This window comes from Ochlerotatus camptorhynchus, unplaced genomic scaffold (assembly GCF_037179485.1).
Source record: "Ochlerotatus camptorhynchus isolate MF236.1 unplaced genomic scaffold, CSIRO-AGI_Acam_v1.1 ptg000220l, whole genome shotgun sequence".
Lineage (NCBI taxonomy): Eukaryota > Metazoa > Arthropoda > Insecta > Diptera > Culicidae > Ochlerotatus > Ochlerotatus camptorhynchus.
The window spans coordinates 4,403,562-4,417,091 of record NW_027040710.1 but is presented as its reverse complement, the minus strand read 5'-3'; the positions used below and the strand labels follow the sequence as shown (position 1 = coordinate 4,417,091).

Sequence of the window (13,530 nt, the reverse complement as noted above, 5' to 3'; positions counted from 1 at the left end):
ATCAATATATTGCGCTGCTTGTTTACTGCATCCTCCTAAATATGATAGTTACAAAAAAAAACATGTTGATGAATGCTGCAGATGCTTATGGGATGATATTTTCAAGCCGTTCGACGCCCAACGGTGAAATTCTTGTGGTGATTAATGAGTATTTTCAGTTCAGTTTCAGAAATATTGCATATCAGAAGAACACACAAGAACACAAGAACATAGAAACACGGGAAAGTAAACTCTATTTATTCATACAGCAAGCCTTCATCGCACAAATTTGATCAAAAAAAAAAATAATCTGAAGCCTGATTTTATTCAAGAGGAAAATAAAATAGAAGACAACAAAGTATTTTTATTGCCATTTGATGCATAAGAAAATGAACCTCCACCAATCTGTTTCAATTCGTTTGAATTTATTTCATTTTACCACGAAAATCATAAATTCGCTCTTTTCATATAGCATTCTTGCCTGTTGTTTGTCATCCATGGTGAAACAAAAAGTTGGTTTTCCATAGAGAAATACCATTGCAGTGGTGAAGGAAAATCCCTACGTTGTGTGGCGACATCTACTATTTGCAAGTGGGTACGTGAAACTAAGGTTATCTGTCACCTTGCCGGGGACTTGGGAACTATCAACTCTATACTTTCATCTCCTCATCTATCATTTAAAAATGACCACTTTAGTCAGTTATTTGAAATAAGCATCATCAAATTATGTAATGTTTCAATGTTTTATACAAATTGAACTGCAATATCGCTGACCAATGAAGCAATACATAGAATGAAAAAATCTTTCAGTTGTGCTTTCAACATCACATGCATAATGATAAATAAAAAAGATAGTTTATTGTAGGTTTTCCAAAGAGCTTATCAGTTGCATAGAATAAGTTTTGTAAATCGATTATGGAAAAATAAACAAATTCCATTCGTTAGAAGTTCATTAACAATATGTTCAAATCAGTAGGTTGCTTATGTATAGTCATACATAAGTTGCGCAAGTCAGTCATATATGAGGGGGTTAGAAGGAAAGAAGTGTAAGTCACATTGCCCGATTCTCTTCATGGACTTTCTCTTTCGTTAATAACTCCACTGCAAACACATTCCTTGATTCGTGTGCCATTCTGAATGCTAGATGAGAACCTCCTTTATCAAACTATGTGGCATAAATCTGTTTATAAAGCTGTGGCTATCAAAAGCGAAAGTCGATGAAGAGAATCGATCAAAGTCACTTACACCCCTTTCCTTCTAACCCCCTCATATAACATGACATATGTTATGTATAGATCCCACCTCTTGCACTTTTTTCGTTATAAATGAGTTGAATATAAGTGACTAGAAGTAATTTTTTACAGCTGAGATTATCATATATAAGTTATGTAAACCAGTTTATGACAAACTGTGTTGCTTGGGAAAAAAAAATTCCCCGTTTTGCCTTTCTACCGTATACCGCAGTCCATTATGACCATTGTAGTTGAAGGGTCAGTACGGCTAACCGCAGCAACATGAAATTGTCGCAGCGGAAAACTCGCATGTACTTCTTCTGCAACTTCATGCAGTACATCGTATCTTATGTAGAATATCGTGCACCCGTATCATGAGTCATTTCGAATCAATTTTTCGACGTACCAGCAGTGTAAGGTGACATCTTGGAGGAATCTCTGTTTCTTCATGGTACTCACCGTTGTGTGAAATGATGTCTGTCCATGTTTTTGCGGGGAGAAAAGTGGTTATTTGAGCCGGATTTTGAAATATCTTGAAATTGACCACATGGTCACATTATGTCCACCATGAATCGCTGGTACTCCATCACACTCACCTATGAAAATTAGCGTAACTTGATCTGTCATAGCCCCATGTTGTGTTCCTCGGTTCCGAATTTTGGAAGATCCGGATACTGGCAACTGTGAACTGGTTACGTCTAGGAGAGATCTCTGATACTCCATCATACTTGCCTTGAGAATTAGCGTAAATTGATTGCCCATAATCTGGCGAGGAGAGAAGTGGTCCTTGCAACTAGATTTAGGAAGATCCGGAAAATGGCCACTGTGGCCAAATTATTTTCAGGAAGGATCTTTGATATCTTTAATACATCATTGGAAATTAGCGTAAATGGATGTGTTGTATGTCAATGTTCTGTCGGGGTGAATAGGGGTCCTTGAAACATGATTTTGGACGATCCGAATATTGTTCACTATCGCAAGATTACGTCTCAGAGGGTTCTCTGGTATTCCATCGTACTCGTCATTGAAAATTAGCTTAAATTGATTTGTCACTTGTCCATGTTCTGTCAGGAAGAAATTGGTCTTCGGAACCCAATTTCTGAAGATCCGGATAGTATCCACTGTTGCCATATTACGTCCAGAAAGCATTTCTGGTACACCATCGCACTCACCATTGAAAATTATCGTGAATTGATATGTCGCATGCCCTTGTTCTGTTGGAACAAAAAGTGGTCCTCGGAACTGGATTTCAGATGATTCGGGTTCTAGCCACTGTGGTCAGAGTATGCCCAGGAGAGATCTCTATAGCACCATCGTACTCGCTATTGAAAATTATTGTGAACTGATGTGTCGAATGCCCTTGTTCTGTCGGAGCGCAAAATGGTTCTCGGAACCGGGTTTCGAAACATCCGGTATGTGGTTTCAATATTGTCGATGTGGTCGATGGTTCCAATGCTCTTTGATCAGGTTATTTTGTTGTTTTATTCAAAATCGATATGATATGATTCATATGCGACTATGTTTTTGAAAAACCATACCATACCACCGGAACAAGATTGCATTTCCAATTCTCCTGAAACATTTCTGAGTTTGAAGCGCTTCCGGTTCTTGAAAGACCTCAAGATCTAAAACTGGTTCAGAAATGACGAAGTTATGATTTTTCTTAAATTTTTCTCAATGATAAATCAGACGTTTGGGGGTGTGACAGACCATTAGAATAATACACACACAACACATAGAATGACATTTACTGATTCGTGATCGAATTGATAAGGGAAAACCGGTACGCCATAACTGGTTTATATGTGTATTGATGAAAAAATTTAGAGGCAAATGAATGTAAATGATTTTCCATTCCTGCACATAACATATACACTTAGAAATAACTAATTTTACACGTGACGCAATCCATCTTTGATAAAAAGGATCAGACGTAAACAAATATTTCATGTAAAATTAAGTGCTCCGAGACTAAAAAGTGTGTTACTCGACGAAAAGTACGTTTGATTGAGTTGAATTTCGCGTCTGTTATGACTCAATTTTATGTCAAAATTGACGCTCGTATATGTCAGTCTCAGAGCACCTAAATTTACATGATTTTTTCTAAGTGTGTACATAATGGTTATGAACTGGTTCACTAAAACACATTTGATTAGTAGCACCAACAACCTGTCATAAAAAGAAAATAGTTTACTTTACCGGTTCCCTAATGGGCGCTGAAGTGTTAACTAATCTCAAACCGCACATTCTGCTAGTACTTCACCAGCACCTTGGCATCACTTCCGCCGAGCGCTCGCAATCAGACGCTAGTCCTTGTAACTGCACCCAGGAATCCATCCACCCTCCAAGCATCCGACAACTTCACAAAAGAAGCATGAAAACAAACCGCACTCTGCTCCTTCTCTCCTTTCGCCCAACCGCCCCAACGTTGTCGTTATCAAGGACCTTCTCTCGCTCTTCAGCTCGCCGGTTCCATCACCTGGGCATAGAAGCACCGTCTAGCGCTTGATGGTATTGGTCCAGTCCGGAACTTTGTTATCCTTTCGTCCCGAACGAGGGGTCGGCCGAACGGAGATCCACCAGCCCTTGCTGTGCGCAGAATCGTTCCTACTTCGTTCCGATGTCGTTGGCCTGGTGAACAGGATAAACATCCTGATGCTAGCAGGAGCAGAACCCAAACAAGCCATCAGGAAGGGAAAATACCTTTAGATGAACTCGGTCCCAACGAACAGCTGCTGATGGCTCGAGTGTTCGTCGTTGGTTGACGACTGGTCGTTCCGTTCGGATTGGAGCAATTCCCCCCGGGTCGGGCCGTGTGGAGTAGTGCCAGTTTGGCAGTCGAGCCGAGTGAGTCGTTTCGCGGGTAGCTCTTCACGTTTTCGGGTGTCTTTTGAGTGTGGATGGAATTTGACTGAATTCTGTGCTTTTTCCCTCCCAGTGCACTAACTTTGCCATGCCCATCAAAAGGAATGGTGGAGGAGGATGATTAATTGGCAAATCGTACCTGGACAGGTGGTTTTCCGATAGGCCCTTGACTGTCTCAGCCGATGGGGTCGAGTGTGTGCTTTTGCGTTGTTGACCCGATAAGAGACGGAAGTTCTTGGGATCGATCTTCGTGAGTTAGTGAATTTCACGAGGGTTAAAGAGAGCGTGAAACCATATTGCGGTTTGAAGAAAGAAAAGTTGAGCGCGTGGGTTCGGAGGAAATACCTACATTGACAAGGGTGTGATGGTGGAGGAAAATCATTAACCTTAAGAGTGTGACACCCTCGCCTGGCTTGTCGATGGCGGTGTGACAGCTTGAATAGGCGCGCGACTAGATCCAGCGAAAGGGGGTGAGACCAGTTTCGATTGTTGTTTACGTTGGCTGGCAGTTTTATTGCCAAGATGAATAACGAGAGGGTCAGTTCCATATTTTTTTTTTTCCCTGAATGAAGTAAAATCAAGAAGGAAGCAATCTGGCAACGAGTGAATAATAGAACCATAAAGTGAGCTTTCACCCCCTCCGAGGTGGGACCTTTTCCGGAATCGGTGCACGTCGCTCACGTTTGGGAGAAAACGAGCGGAAGAAGTTGGGTATTAATACGCGAATGATGATTGAGTGTGGAAACTGTGAAAATTTGATTAATTGAATGTGATTTGCGGCAGCCAAGTCGAGCACCCCGAAACAGAATCGAAAGAAGAAAACGAGTCATCCTCTCCTAATGGGGTGGTAAATATCCCTGCCACAAGGACGACGCATTTGTTCGAAGTTAGCAGGCAGAAAAAAAAAAATAGAAGAAAAACGTGATCCTGCGGTGTGAAGAGAAGAAAATTAATGATATTACACTGTTGAATAGAGCGAGCCCATTTGCTGCTGGCGAGTGAGAAAGGAAGAAGCGCCCCGGCCCAGCAGCGAAGAAGCGTTGAGGAGGGGAAGTGAATGGAAATTACACAGTGATTATCATCAAGTTTTTGGGTGCCGCTGCCTTCGTTGGCTTCTTTTTCTTCTTTTCTGTTTTTGTTGATGTTGAAGCTGATACTTTCTGCCAGCTCGGTTAGAATGTTGGATGTGCGTGACGGACGTGAATTTTTCCACGAAGTACGTTGAGTGAATGCGAACGGAAGAAAAAATGTGAAAACTGTGCAATGTTTTTCCTGATGGAATTGAAGGAATGAACTTTTTCCTCTGAAAGTTGCGGTACGGAAGAAGCAAAAAAAAAATCGATTAACGAAGACCGAGAAAAAAAAGTGTAAAGCTGATAAATATGGATAAATTTTTTGCGGCCTTTGGTGCTGCTGCGCCTGGTGGTGGTGGAGGAAAAGGAGGCAGCTTGAACAGCAGGTCGGCTGGATGTTGGCCGCGATATCTCCTGACAGGCGTGTTCCAGTTGCTGCTGGTACTGCATTATGCTCAAGGTAATTTGTTTTTGGAAATGGAAAACTTTATGAAATGTCAATCTATGTGCGTAGAAGGAAAAGCAACGGTAAGGATTAGCATAAAAGTCCTTTACTTTATGGCAGCGTGCTTGCTGACACCTTTTAACCTTTTGAATGACGGTGCATTCTTTTGTTGCGAAAGTCTTAATTTGATACGCACTTCATTAAAATTGATGTTTTTTTTTATCAATACAGCAGTGCCTTTACGATCCTCGCTGATATTGACCAACGCAATAATAAAACTAAAATCTTCGAAAGAAACTTCTTGCTGAAACACGAAATCAATGTCATTGTTCCACACAAAATCTTTGAGCATGTTAATCTTGATTCTTGAGCTGATTAAACATTAATAGCTAAAATCCTAGAAAACATTTTTGGTTCAATAAAAAGAGATGAACTTTTAAATCGTAGGCAGGGGGAAACGATCCTACCTTGCTGCTTGTTTTTCTTATTTCTTGGCAGTCTACTTACGAATTGCGGTGTCTGTGGATTTCCTTTGACCTTACCATGTTCCATTTTTTGCTGGAAACTGGCTGTATCTTCGGTTGATACCTCCTCGCTTTCTGAACTCTCCGTAACCGGTTGTTGTTCGCTTACTTCATCTTCCATTGTAGTCGTGGTTTCACACGCATTACCACCAGAAGTACTTGTTGGTGTGCCCGTTGTAGCACCGCTATTATTCTTCGGAACCGTTGCCGTTGTCGAGACTGTTGATGTCGCTGTTTTCTGAGATCTGGCGTTCTGCATGTTTGGATCAGGTTTGCTCTCAGGGTTCTTCCTTAGAACCGTCATTTGCGGAGTAACTGGTGCACTGTTGTCAATTACTGGTTTATTTGGTCTGCCCAGGGGAGAACCGCTGCCACCGGCAGGGCTAGTTTTGACTCCGCGCCTCCCGACAGGGCTAGGTTTGACCTCACTAACTCCGGCAAGACTGGGCTTACCCCCGGTGTCCCCGGCAGAATTGGTTGCAACCCCGCTGCCTAAAGGCTTCGGCGACTGCGGTGAACCACCACTACCAGATAGAATCGGTTAACCTCCACTTTCTGAAGGTATCACCACCAGCTTGGGCAATATTTGTCCTTCTGCTTTGCAGAAAAAACATCGACCTTTCAAACCTTTATAAAAAAAAAACTACAAGGGACAGCCCTATGGAGTTGTACGCAATGGTGACGTAGGACTACGTTATCTTAAATAATAAATCTTATTTGTTAACTGCAGCAGGAGCTCGCTGCTTGCAGGCAGCCTTTCGTTGTGTACTGGAGAACAATGTTCAACGCCACGCACCGAAAGCACTGCTGCTGCTGCTGATGCCGACGACCGGACACCGACATAAACGGTGATTGGACTGAATCCGATCAGCGGTTGAGGCCAGCCTTGGTAACAAGCTGCTTGCGGGGAGCCTTTCGTTGTTTACAGGAGAACACTACGCATGATGAGGATGATTGAATAAACACCGTTTGGTGAGACCGGATGGAATTAAACTTTGAAACCTGTGTTAGGGAAATCTTTTTTCGCAGGCAATCGGTGATAATTTTAATCATCTAGCAATATAATTTTTATCATCTAGTGACATTTAAAAAAAATGATAAAGTATTATTTTTTTCCGATGCGTTGGAATATTTCTGATCGACTCGTAATAAAATTATTGAAATTTGTCTAGGGGCAGCTGAGTTATTAACGTTCAAAATCTTTCATAATTTTGTTACATGTTCTATTTTGGACGCCTCGAATTCCAGTAAAAATGTTCATTTTCATTTCACTTGAAAACCTCTCTCGCACGTGCTGTCGGATTGTTCCGTATTGACCCAGTACATACTGGATCTCCCGATCTGCGATTTCTGGTGGTAAGTTGAAAATGCGAACGTACCTGAAAATCCGTTATGCTTGGTCCACTTGGACTCTTGCTGTTCCTCCTTCCGTACTGGAAGTTGAACCATTCATGTGCTTCGGAAATGAACGCAGAGAACGTGTGATCGTCGATTAGTTTGATGTAGAATTGTCCGCCAATTTTAACTTTGAAGATTGTGTGAATGTCAGCCACCGAAAGTTTCAAAACGTCCATAGAACTTGAGCACATCCAGGAACGATGGTATTTTGCTGTCCGGCCGTAGAGGACTATTGTTTTAAAACATTCTATACTTCACGATCAAATCTAATATTCATCTGAACAGAACGAGCTCTTGTCCGCAAATGTTGATTCAAACTAATCAAATAAAATTGAGAGCCTACTTTTAGATTTATGTTTTATTATTAAAGGCTCCTCAACACTCTTGGGCAAGGAATGCCAAATGATAAGCGATCAACGTTATGTCAGAAATGCCAGAAATGGAAAGCTAAAATGATAAAATTTTCTTCCTTTTTTTGTCATGAAAAACTGCCTTTGCAATATAGCTCACTCGGGCCAGTAGATGGAATCGATCATATTTGGGCAAGCTGCTTCACGTGTTTTAATGGACTTTTGTTTGTTAATCCTTTTCTCGATTCCGATCAAGCTATGTCCTCAACTTTGTATATTGCAACAAATCAGGCAAGCATCATATCATTATCCTTCTCAAACTCCCATCAAGCTATATTACAGAGAGAGTTTATCGTGGTATAGTAGCAAGCGTTTTGTCTTTATCATTGGTTGCATTATGAGTTTGAATTCGCTGCTCTTGGGTCATCCGTGACGGGGATCAGATTTGAACTGATGACTGTAGTGTGAGAGGTATGGATGTTAACCACTACGTTCTGGCCATCCCCAAATACTTTAAGATTTCATCTCAGGGCGCCCCACACATTCTTTATTTGAGTTGGTCAAAAAATGTCAATGAATATCAAATGTAGCGACCCTTGGACAGCACAAAATTTTGCCTTTTACCTCCACACCGTTTGAAAAATTCATGTAAATTTCTGCTAGATATAGCACACATAAAATTAACGCTAGATTTGGCATAAATTTACAAGATATTTCGTTTAATTTTAAGCACAATATCGCTTAAATGAGCAATATTGTATGCAAGCTTGTAAGCGATTTCGTTGTTTATGTCATTTTTTTTTTCCTATATTTGATTCAAGATAACCTTGCCCAGGACATCGAAAACAGTACCCTAGCAGCACACTTGTCTCTGAAGAATTGTGGTAACATATGTGACCTTATTTCAGTCACAATCAAGTTGCAACTTATTTCGATGGAAGTGTGCTGCTTGGGTACGCAGTGACATGACTCTCCAATTGTAGCACACAGCCAAACCTTCCTTCTCAGTGACTTTCATTTTGACGTCTGGCATCCAGTCAGCCGGGAAAGTTGCAGTTCCCCAGATATTTTAGAACAATTGATGCAATTTTTGGGCCTCAGACAGACGAGTCAGTAAAGGTACGGTATTACCAAGCCGGAGGCGGTGAGTTAGATTCCCGGTACGGAACATTTTGGATTGGAAATTTTCTCGACTTCCCTGGGCATAGAGTGTCATTGTACTTAGCACCATTGGCGTACCTAGGAATTGGAGGGAGCCCAGGGGCTACTTTTTTGATAGTCTATGATTAGATAAAAAAAATCACTTTAATGGTATTCAATTATAACTCAAGTAACAATTTGGGTTTTATGAGGGTACTGTAGACCATGATTTAGACTTGTAGAGTGCTTTAAGACCTCAATAAAACTTACAATGTTACTTGGGAACCATATTACATTGCATCAAGTTAAGTCAAGTTAGCTCGAGATCCACAAACTTTATTTCATCCATCAGAAAATAACAAACGAAAAAATAATAAAAAAAATTATTTATGTTTGAGCGGTTTGTTCAATATTTATGATGTATGATAATTGTCTACCACTTATTGTAGCACGGAAACTAATTCCAATAGCATTGGGCGCTGCTCACTATTTGATTTCATCAAGCTCAATATCCTCTGATTGTCCTCAACATGTCACTGTATGAAGGTCCAAAAACGGGTTTGGTGGAATGATAGGTAAATTCACCTAAACGCCCCCACGGGATGGTGGAGAATCTCCTTCCAGCCACTTGATCATACAATTGGTCAAAAAATGAGCATCTGATAGAAGGATACCTCAATAAGTGTGGAGAAGAGCTCGCCCTTTTCCACGAGATGTTAACAACAGGGAGTTGACTATTTTACTCTTCCCATCCAAATCGCTTCAAGCACGTGCCCTGGTGGTCCCTCCCAATACCGCAATGCTGTTAATATGAGCAATAATAAAAATTAAAAATTTAAAACGATCTCACCAGCTTTCGCTATTTCTTTACCCTTCTGTCCAATTTTCGCGCCTATTTGTGAACTCGTTGTCCTTCTCTGCATTACTCATTCACGTTACTACCCGCTTAGAAGAATTGATGTAAATTTAGGTGCTCCGGTTCCGGTAGGGCTACAAAAAGGACATATCCTTAAACTCGTGTACTGCTACCGTCTGACGGATCAAATTTATAATTTTTCATCCATAAGCAATCATGCCATGGACCAACAGAAGGATCTTATCCAATCTTACCCGAAACCGGTTCTGGAAGGGCCTAAAAACGAAACTTCATAATCCTCATGCCCTGATAGCGTCCGATGGATCAAAACTGTATGATTTTTTATCCAGAAGTAAATAGACATCATGCCACTGACCAAAAAGTGGACTGACCACATCCGGATACCCGAAACCGGTTCTGGTAGGGCTCAAGGTTTTGGAAGTGTTGGAAGTTTTGGTCCTGCTGGAATCGGTTCCGGGTATCCATATGTAGCCAGATCCACCTGTCGGTTCATGGTATAATGTCTATTTGCTTCTTGTTGAAAAATAATAAATTTTGAGCCGTCGGACGATACCAGTACAGGACGTTTAGGATGTGGCCTGTTTTGCCTTACGGTCCGTGGTATGATATCTTTTTTCTTCTGGATGAGAATTATTAAATTTTAAGTCGACGGACGGTACCAGTTATTTAGGTTTTGGAAGTGTCCATTTGTGCCCTATGGAACTGGTGCCATTGGAAAAATCCAGGGCAGGATATCATTCTAGGAACCTTTATCTTTCTTTCGAGGCCAACAAATGGGTCTTTTTAGACCCTAATGCACAATGTTTCTTTCCTTTATTTAACGTCGGTCTCTGTTCCGCAATCTAGTGCCAATCACCGACGGACATCGATTACCATCCATTGACGGCAATCGAATGTGCAGGAAGACAGATTCCACACCTGCGTAGGATATTGCACCCATTCAAACACATCTGGGCCGGGACCAACGGCGTTACTTCCCTTCCGAAGGAACACGTGACCAGAGATTTTTATGCCTCAGAAAAATCCCAACGTTCTCGGCTGGAATTGAATCCAGACCCATTGGGGTTAGCAAGCAGTCACGCTTACCACTACACCACCGGCGCCGGCTAAGGCACAATATGTCATTTATTTAGTAGAGCCACCCCTAGAGGTCGCAGAAACCTTCTTTTGTCAGCAAAATGTTTATTTCCGAAAGTTGGGAAAAGTGAGGAAATTTCAGGTCTCTTTCATATATCGTTACAAAGTTACAGCTTTTTTAAAGTGACGCCGGGTCAAAAAAGACACTAATGCACTGGGAAGGTTACAGATTTTTAAACAATTTCATACCCAAGGAACAATTCTGAAATCATTTGGCATGTACTCTGATTTATGATGGTTTTATAATGGCAATGAATAATCCATTTAGTTTAAATACAGCATTTCACAGTGCAAAACGTTTCTGCTTAGCAGTTCACCTTTTCGCTGTTTTAAAAACCTTTTACAGTCTGGCGAGAAGTCAAAAACTGTCTTGTTTTAAAATTAAAGGGTGATACGGTCAAAATTTGGTCAAGGGAAAACGCGTGTAAATCGGTGAAATCGTTTATTTAAAAAATCAAATTAAATTTCTTTTTCAAGTTCAATTAGTATAAAATTCAGGAAAAATATTCAGTTAGGCTTCCGCTTTTCCAAATCCGAATTGCCGGGCCTTACGCTTGACCCCTGCCATCAGATTTTGTACAGCCACCTTGTCCACCTTCTTCGCCGCAGAAAGCCAGTTTGCCTTGAACTGCTGCTCGCCCTTAGCAGTTTTTTTTTGGTCTTCTTTAGGTTCCGCTTGACAATAGCCCAGTATTTCTCAATTAGGCGGAGCTCTGGCGTTTTGGGAGGGTTCTTGTCCTTGGGAACCACCTGCACGTTGTTGGCGGCGTACCACTCCATGGCCTTTTTACCGTAATGGCAAGATGCCAAATCCGGCCAAAACAGTACGGAACAACCGTGTTTCTTCAGGAAAGGCAGCAGACGTTTATTCAAACACTCTTTCACGTAAATTTCTTGGTTGACAGTCCCGGAAGCTATGAAAATGCTGCTTTTCAAGCCACAGGTACAGATGGCTTGCCAAACCAGATATTTCTTTGCGAACTTTGACAGTTTTATGTGCTTGAAAACATCTGCTACCTTTCCCCTTCCTTTTGCCGTATAAAACTCCTGTCCCGGAAGCTGCTTGTAGTCGGCTTTGACGTAGGTTTCGTCGTCCATTACCACGCAGTCAAACTTCGTCAGCATCGTCGTGTACAGCCTCCGGGATCGCGCTTTGACCGTCGTATTTTGTTTATCATCGCGATTTGGAGTCACTACCTTCTTGTAAGTCGATAGTCCGGCTCGTTTTTTGGCTCGATGCACGGTTGTAGACGATACACCCAGCTTATTTGCGGCATCTCGGAGAGAGAGGTTAGGGTTTCGCTTGAAACTACCGGCAACTCTCTTTGTCGTCTCAGCGGCTTCCGGTTTTCGATTTCCCCCCGATCCAGACTTCCTGGCTGTCGACAAACGTTCCCCAAACACTTTAATTACATTTGTAACGGTTGATTTTAGCGATTTTGCCAACGTTGCGTGCGAGTAGCTCGGATTTTCGCGATGCGCGAGCAAAATTTTGATACGCTGCTCTTCTTGCTTGGACGGCATTTTGACAACTGAAGAGTGAATTCCAAAATCAAAATAGGAGCAACATTCTACACACACACACCTTCAAAATGAGGGGTGTTCAGGTTTTTTAAATGCAAAATTGAAAGAAATACGTCAAGTTGATATTGACCAAATTTTGACCGTATCACCCTTTACATTTAAAGTAGTTCTCAATCCCAGCATAAAACTGTTCTATAAATCAATCATAAACTTCATTAGCAATTTTTTATTAATGTCTATACTATATACCATATAAACCTGTTCTATCATTATAAAGCAATCATAAAACCATTAGGTTTTAAATGAGAGTAAAAGACATATATTGTTGCCTTTTAGGCAAGTGTATCATAAAATCTCCTCTGTTTACAAATTGAACTTTAAATTTATGCAAAGGCTATCTCGAAGGATAAACGAAGTTGGAGGAAAAATTCAAGCAATGCTAACGACCGAACGGAAGTCGATTTCAGTAAAATTAAGTTCTTTAGAAGAACCAGCACGTCCGGCGGAACGGGTACCATCAACGAATGAGCATCTGGTGGAGAAGAGCGAAGAAATCTCCTCGAATTCATAAAACATTATCAAAACAACCTGAAAACAGACCAGTCTTCTCCAGACCTTGCGAATAGATGAAAATCGGAATAACTTGTGTCAGTACCGACAGCAAACCACTGAAACTGTCAGTTTGTGGACACTAGTTGGTTTCCAATCCATAGCTGCGATTTTATTCTGTGAAAGAGTCATCACTTGGAAAAAAAATCATTCAACCGTACATTCCTGCATCGTTTGATGGTGTACTTCCAATACCATCCGGAAGAAGGAGATCTTTTCGGGAATGATCGAGGTTACAGCTGTGCGAAATGCGAAATGTTGTGAACACTTTCTGAGTAACTGCTTCCAAGCCATCGGGAGAGCATCGCCTGGAAGGACGCTGAATAGTACAGCGCAAATATCGAAAGATAAACAAACTTTGACGTTTAACATTTTGT

The 13,530-nt window shown here is 41.3% G+C and overlaps 1 protein-coding gene across 1 annotated transcript in view; it reads left to right on the top strand.

Moving 5' to 3' along the window:
• Positions 1 to 4,062: 4,062 nt before the first annotated feature.
• LOC135703710 (protein sax-3-like) overlaps positions 4,063 to 13,530 on the top strand; it is a 488,202-nt gene continuing 478,734 nt past the window's right edge. The window contains exon 1 of the mRNA XM_065224994.1: positions 4,063 to 5,609. Within this exon, the coding sequence (XP_065081066.1) occupies positions 5,459 to 5,609 (151 nt within the window). The 5' untranslated portion in view covers positions 4,063 to 5,458. The remainder of the gene's footprint in view (positions 5,610 to 13,530) is intronic.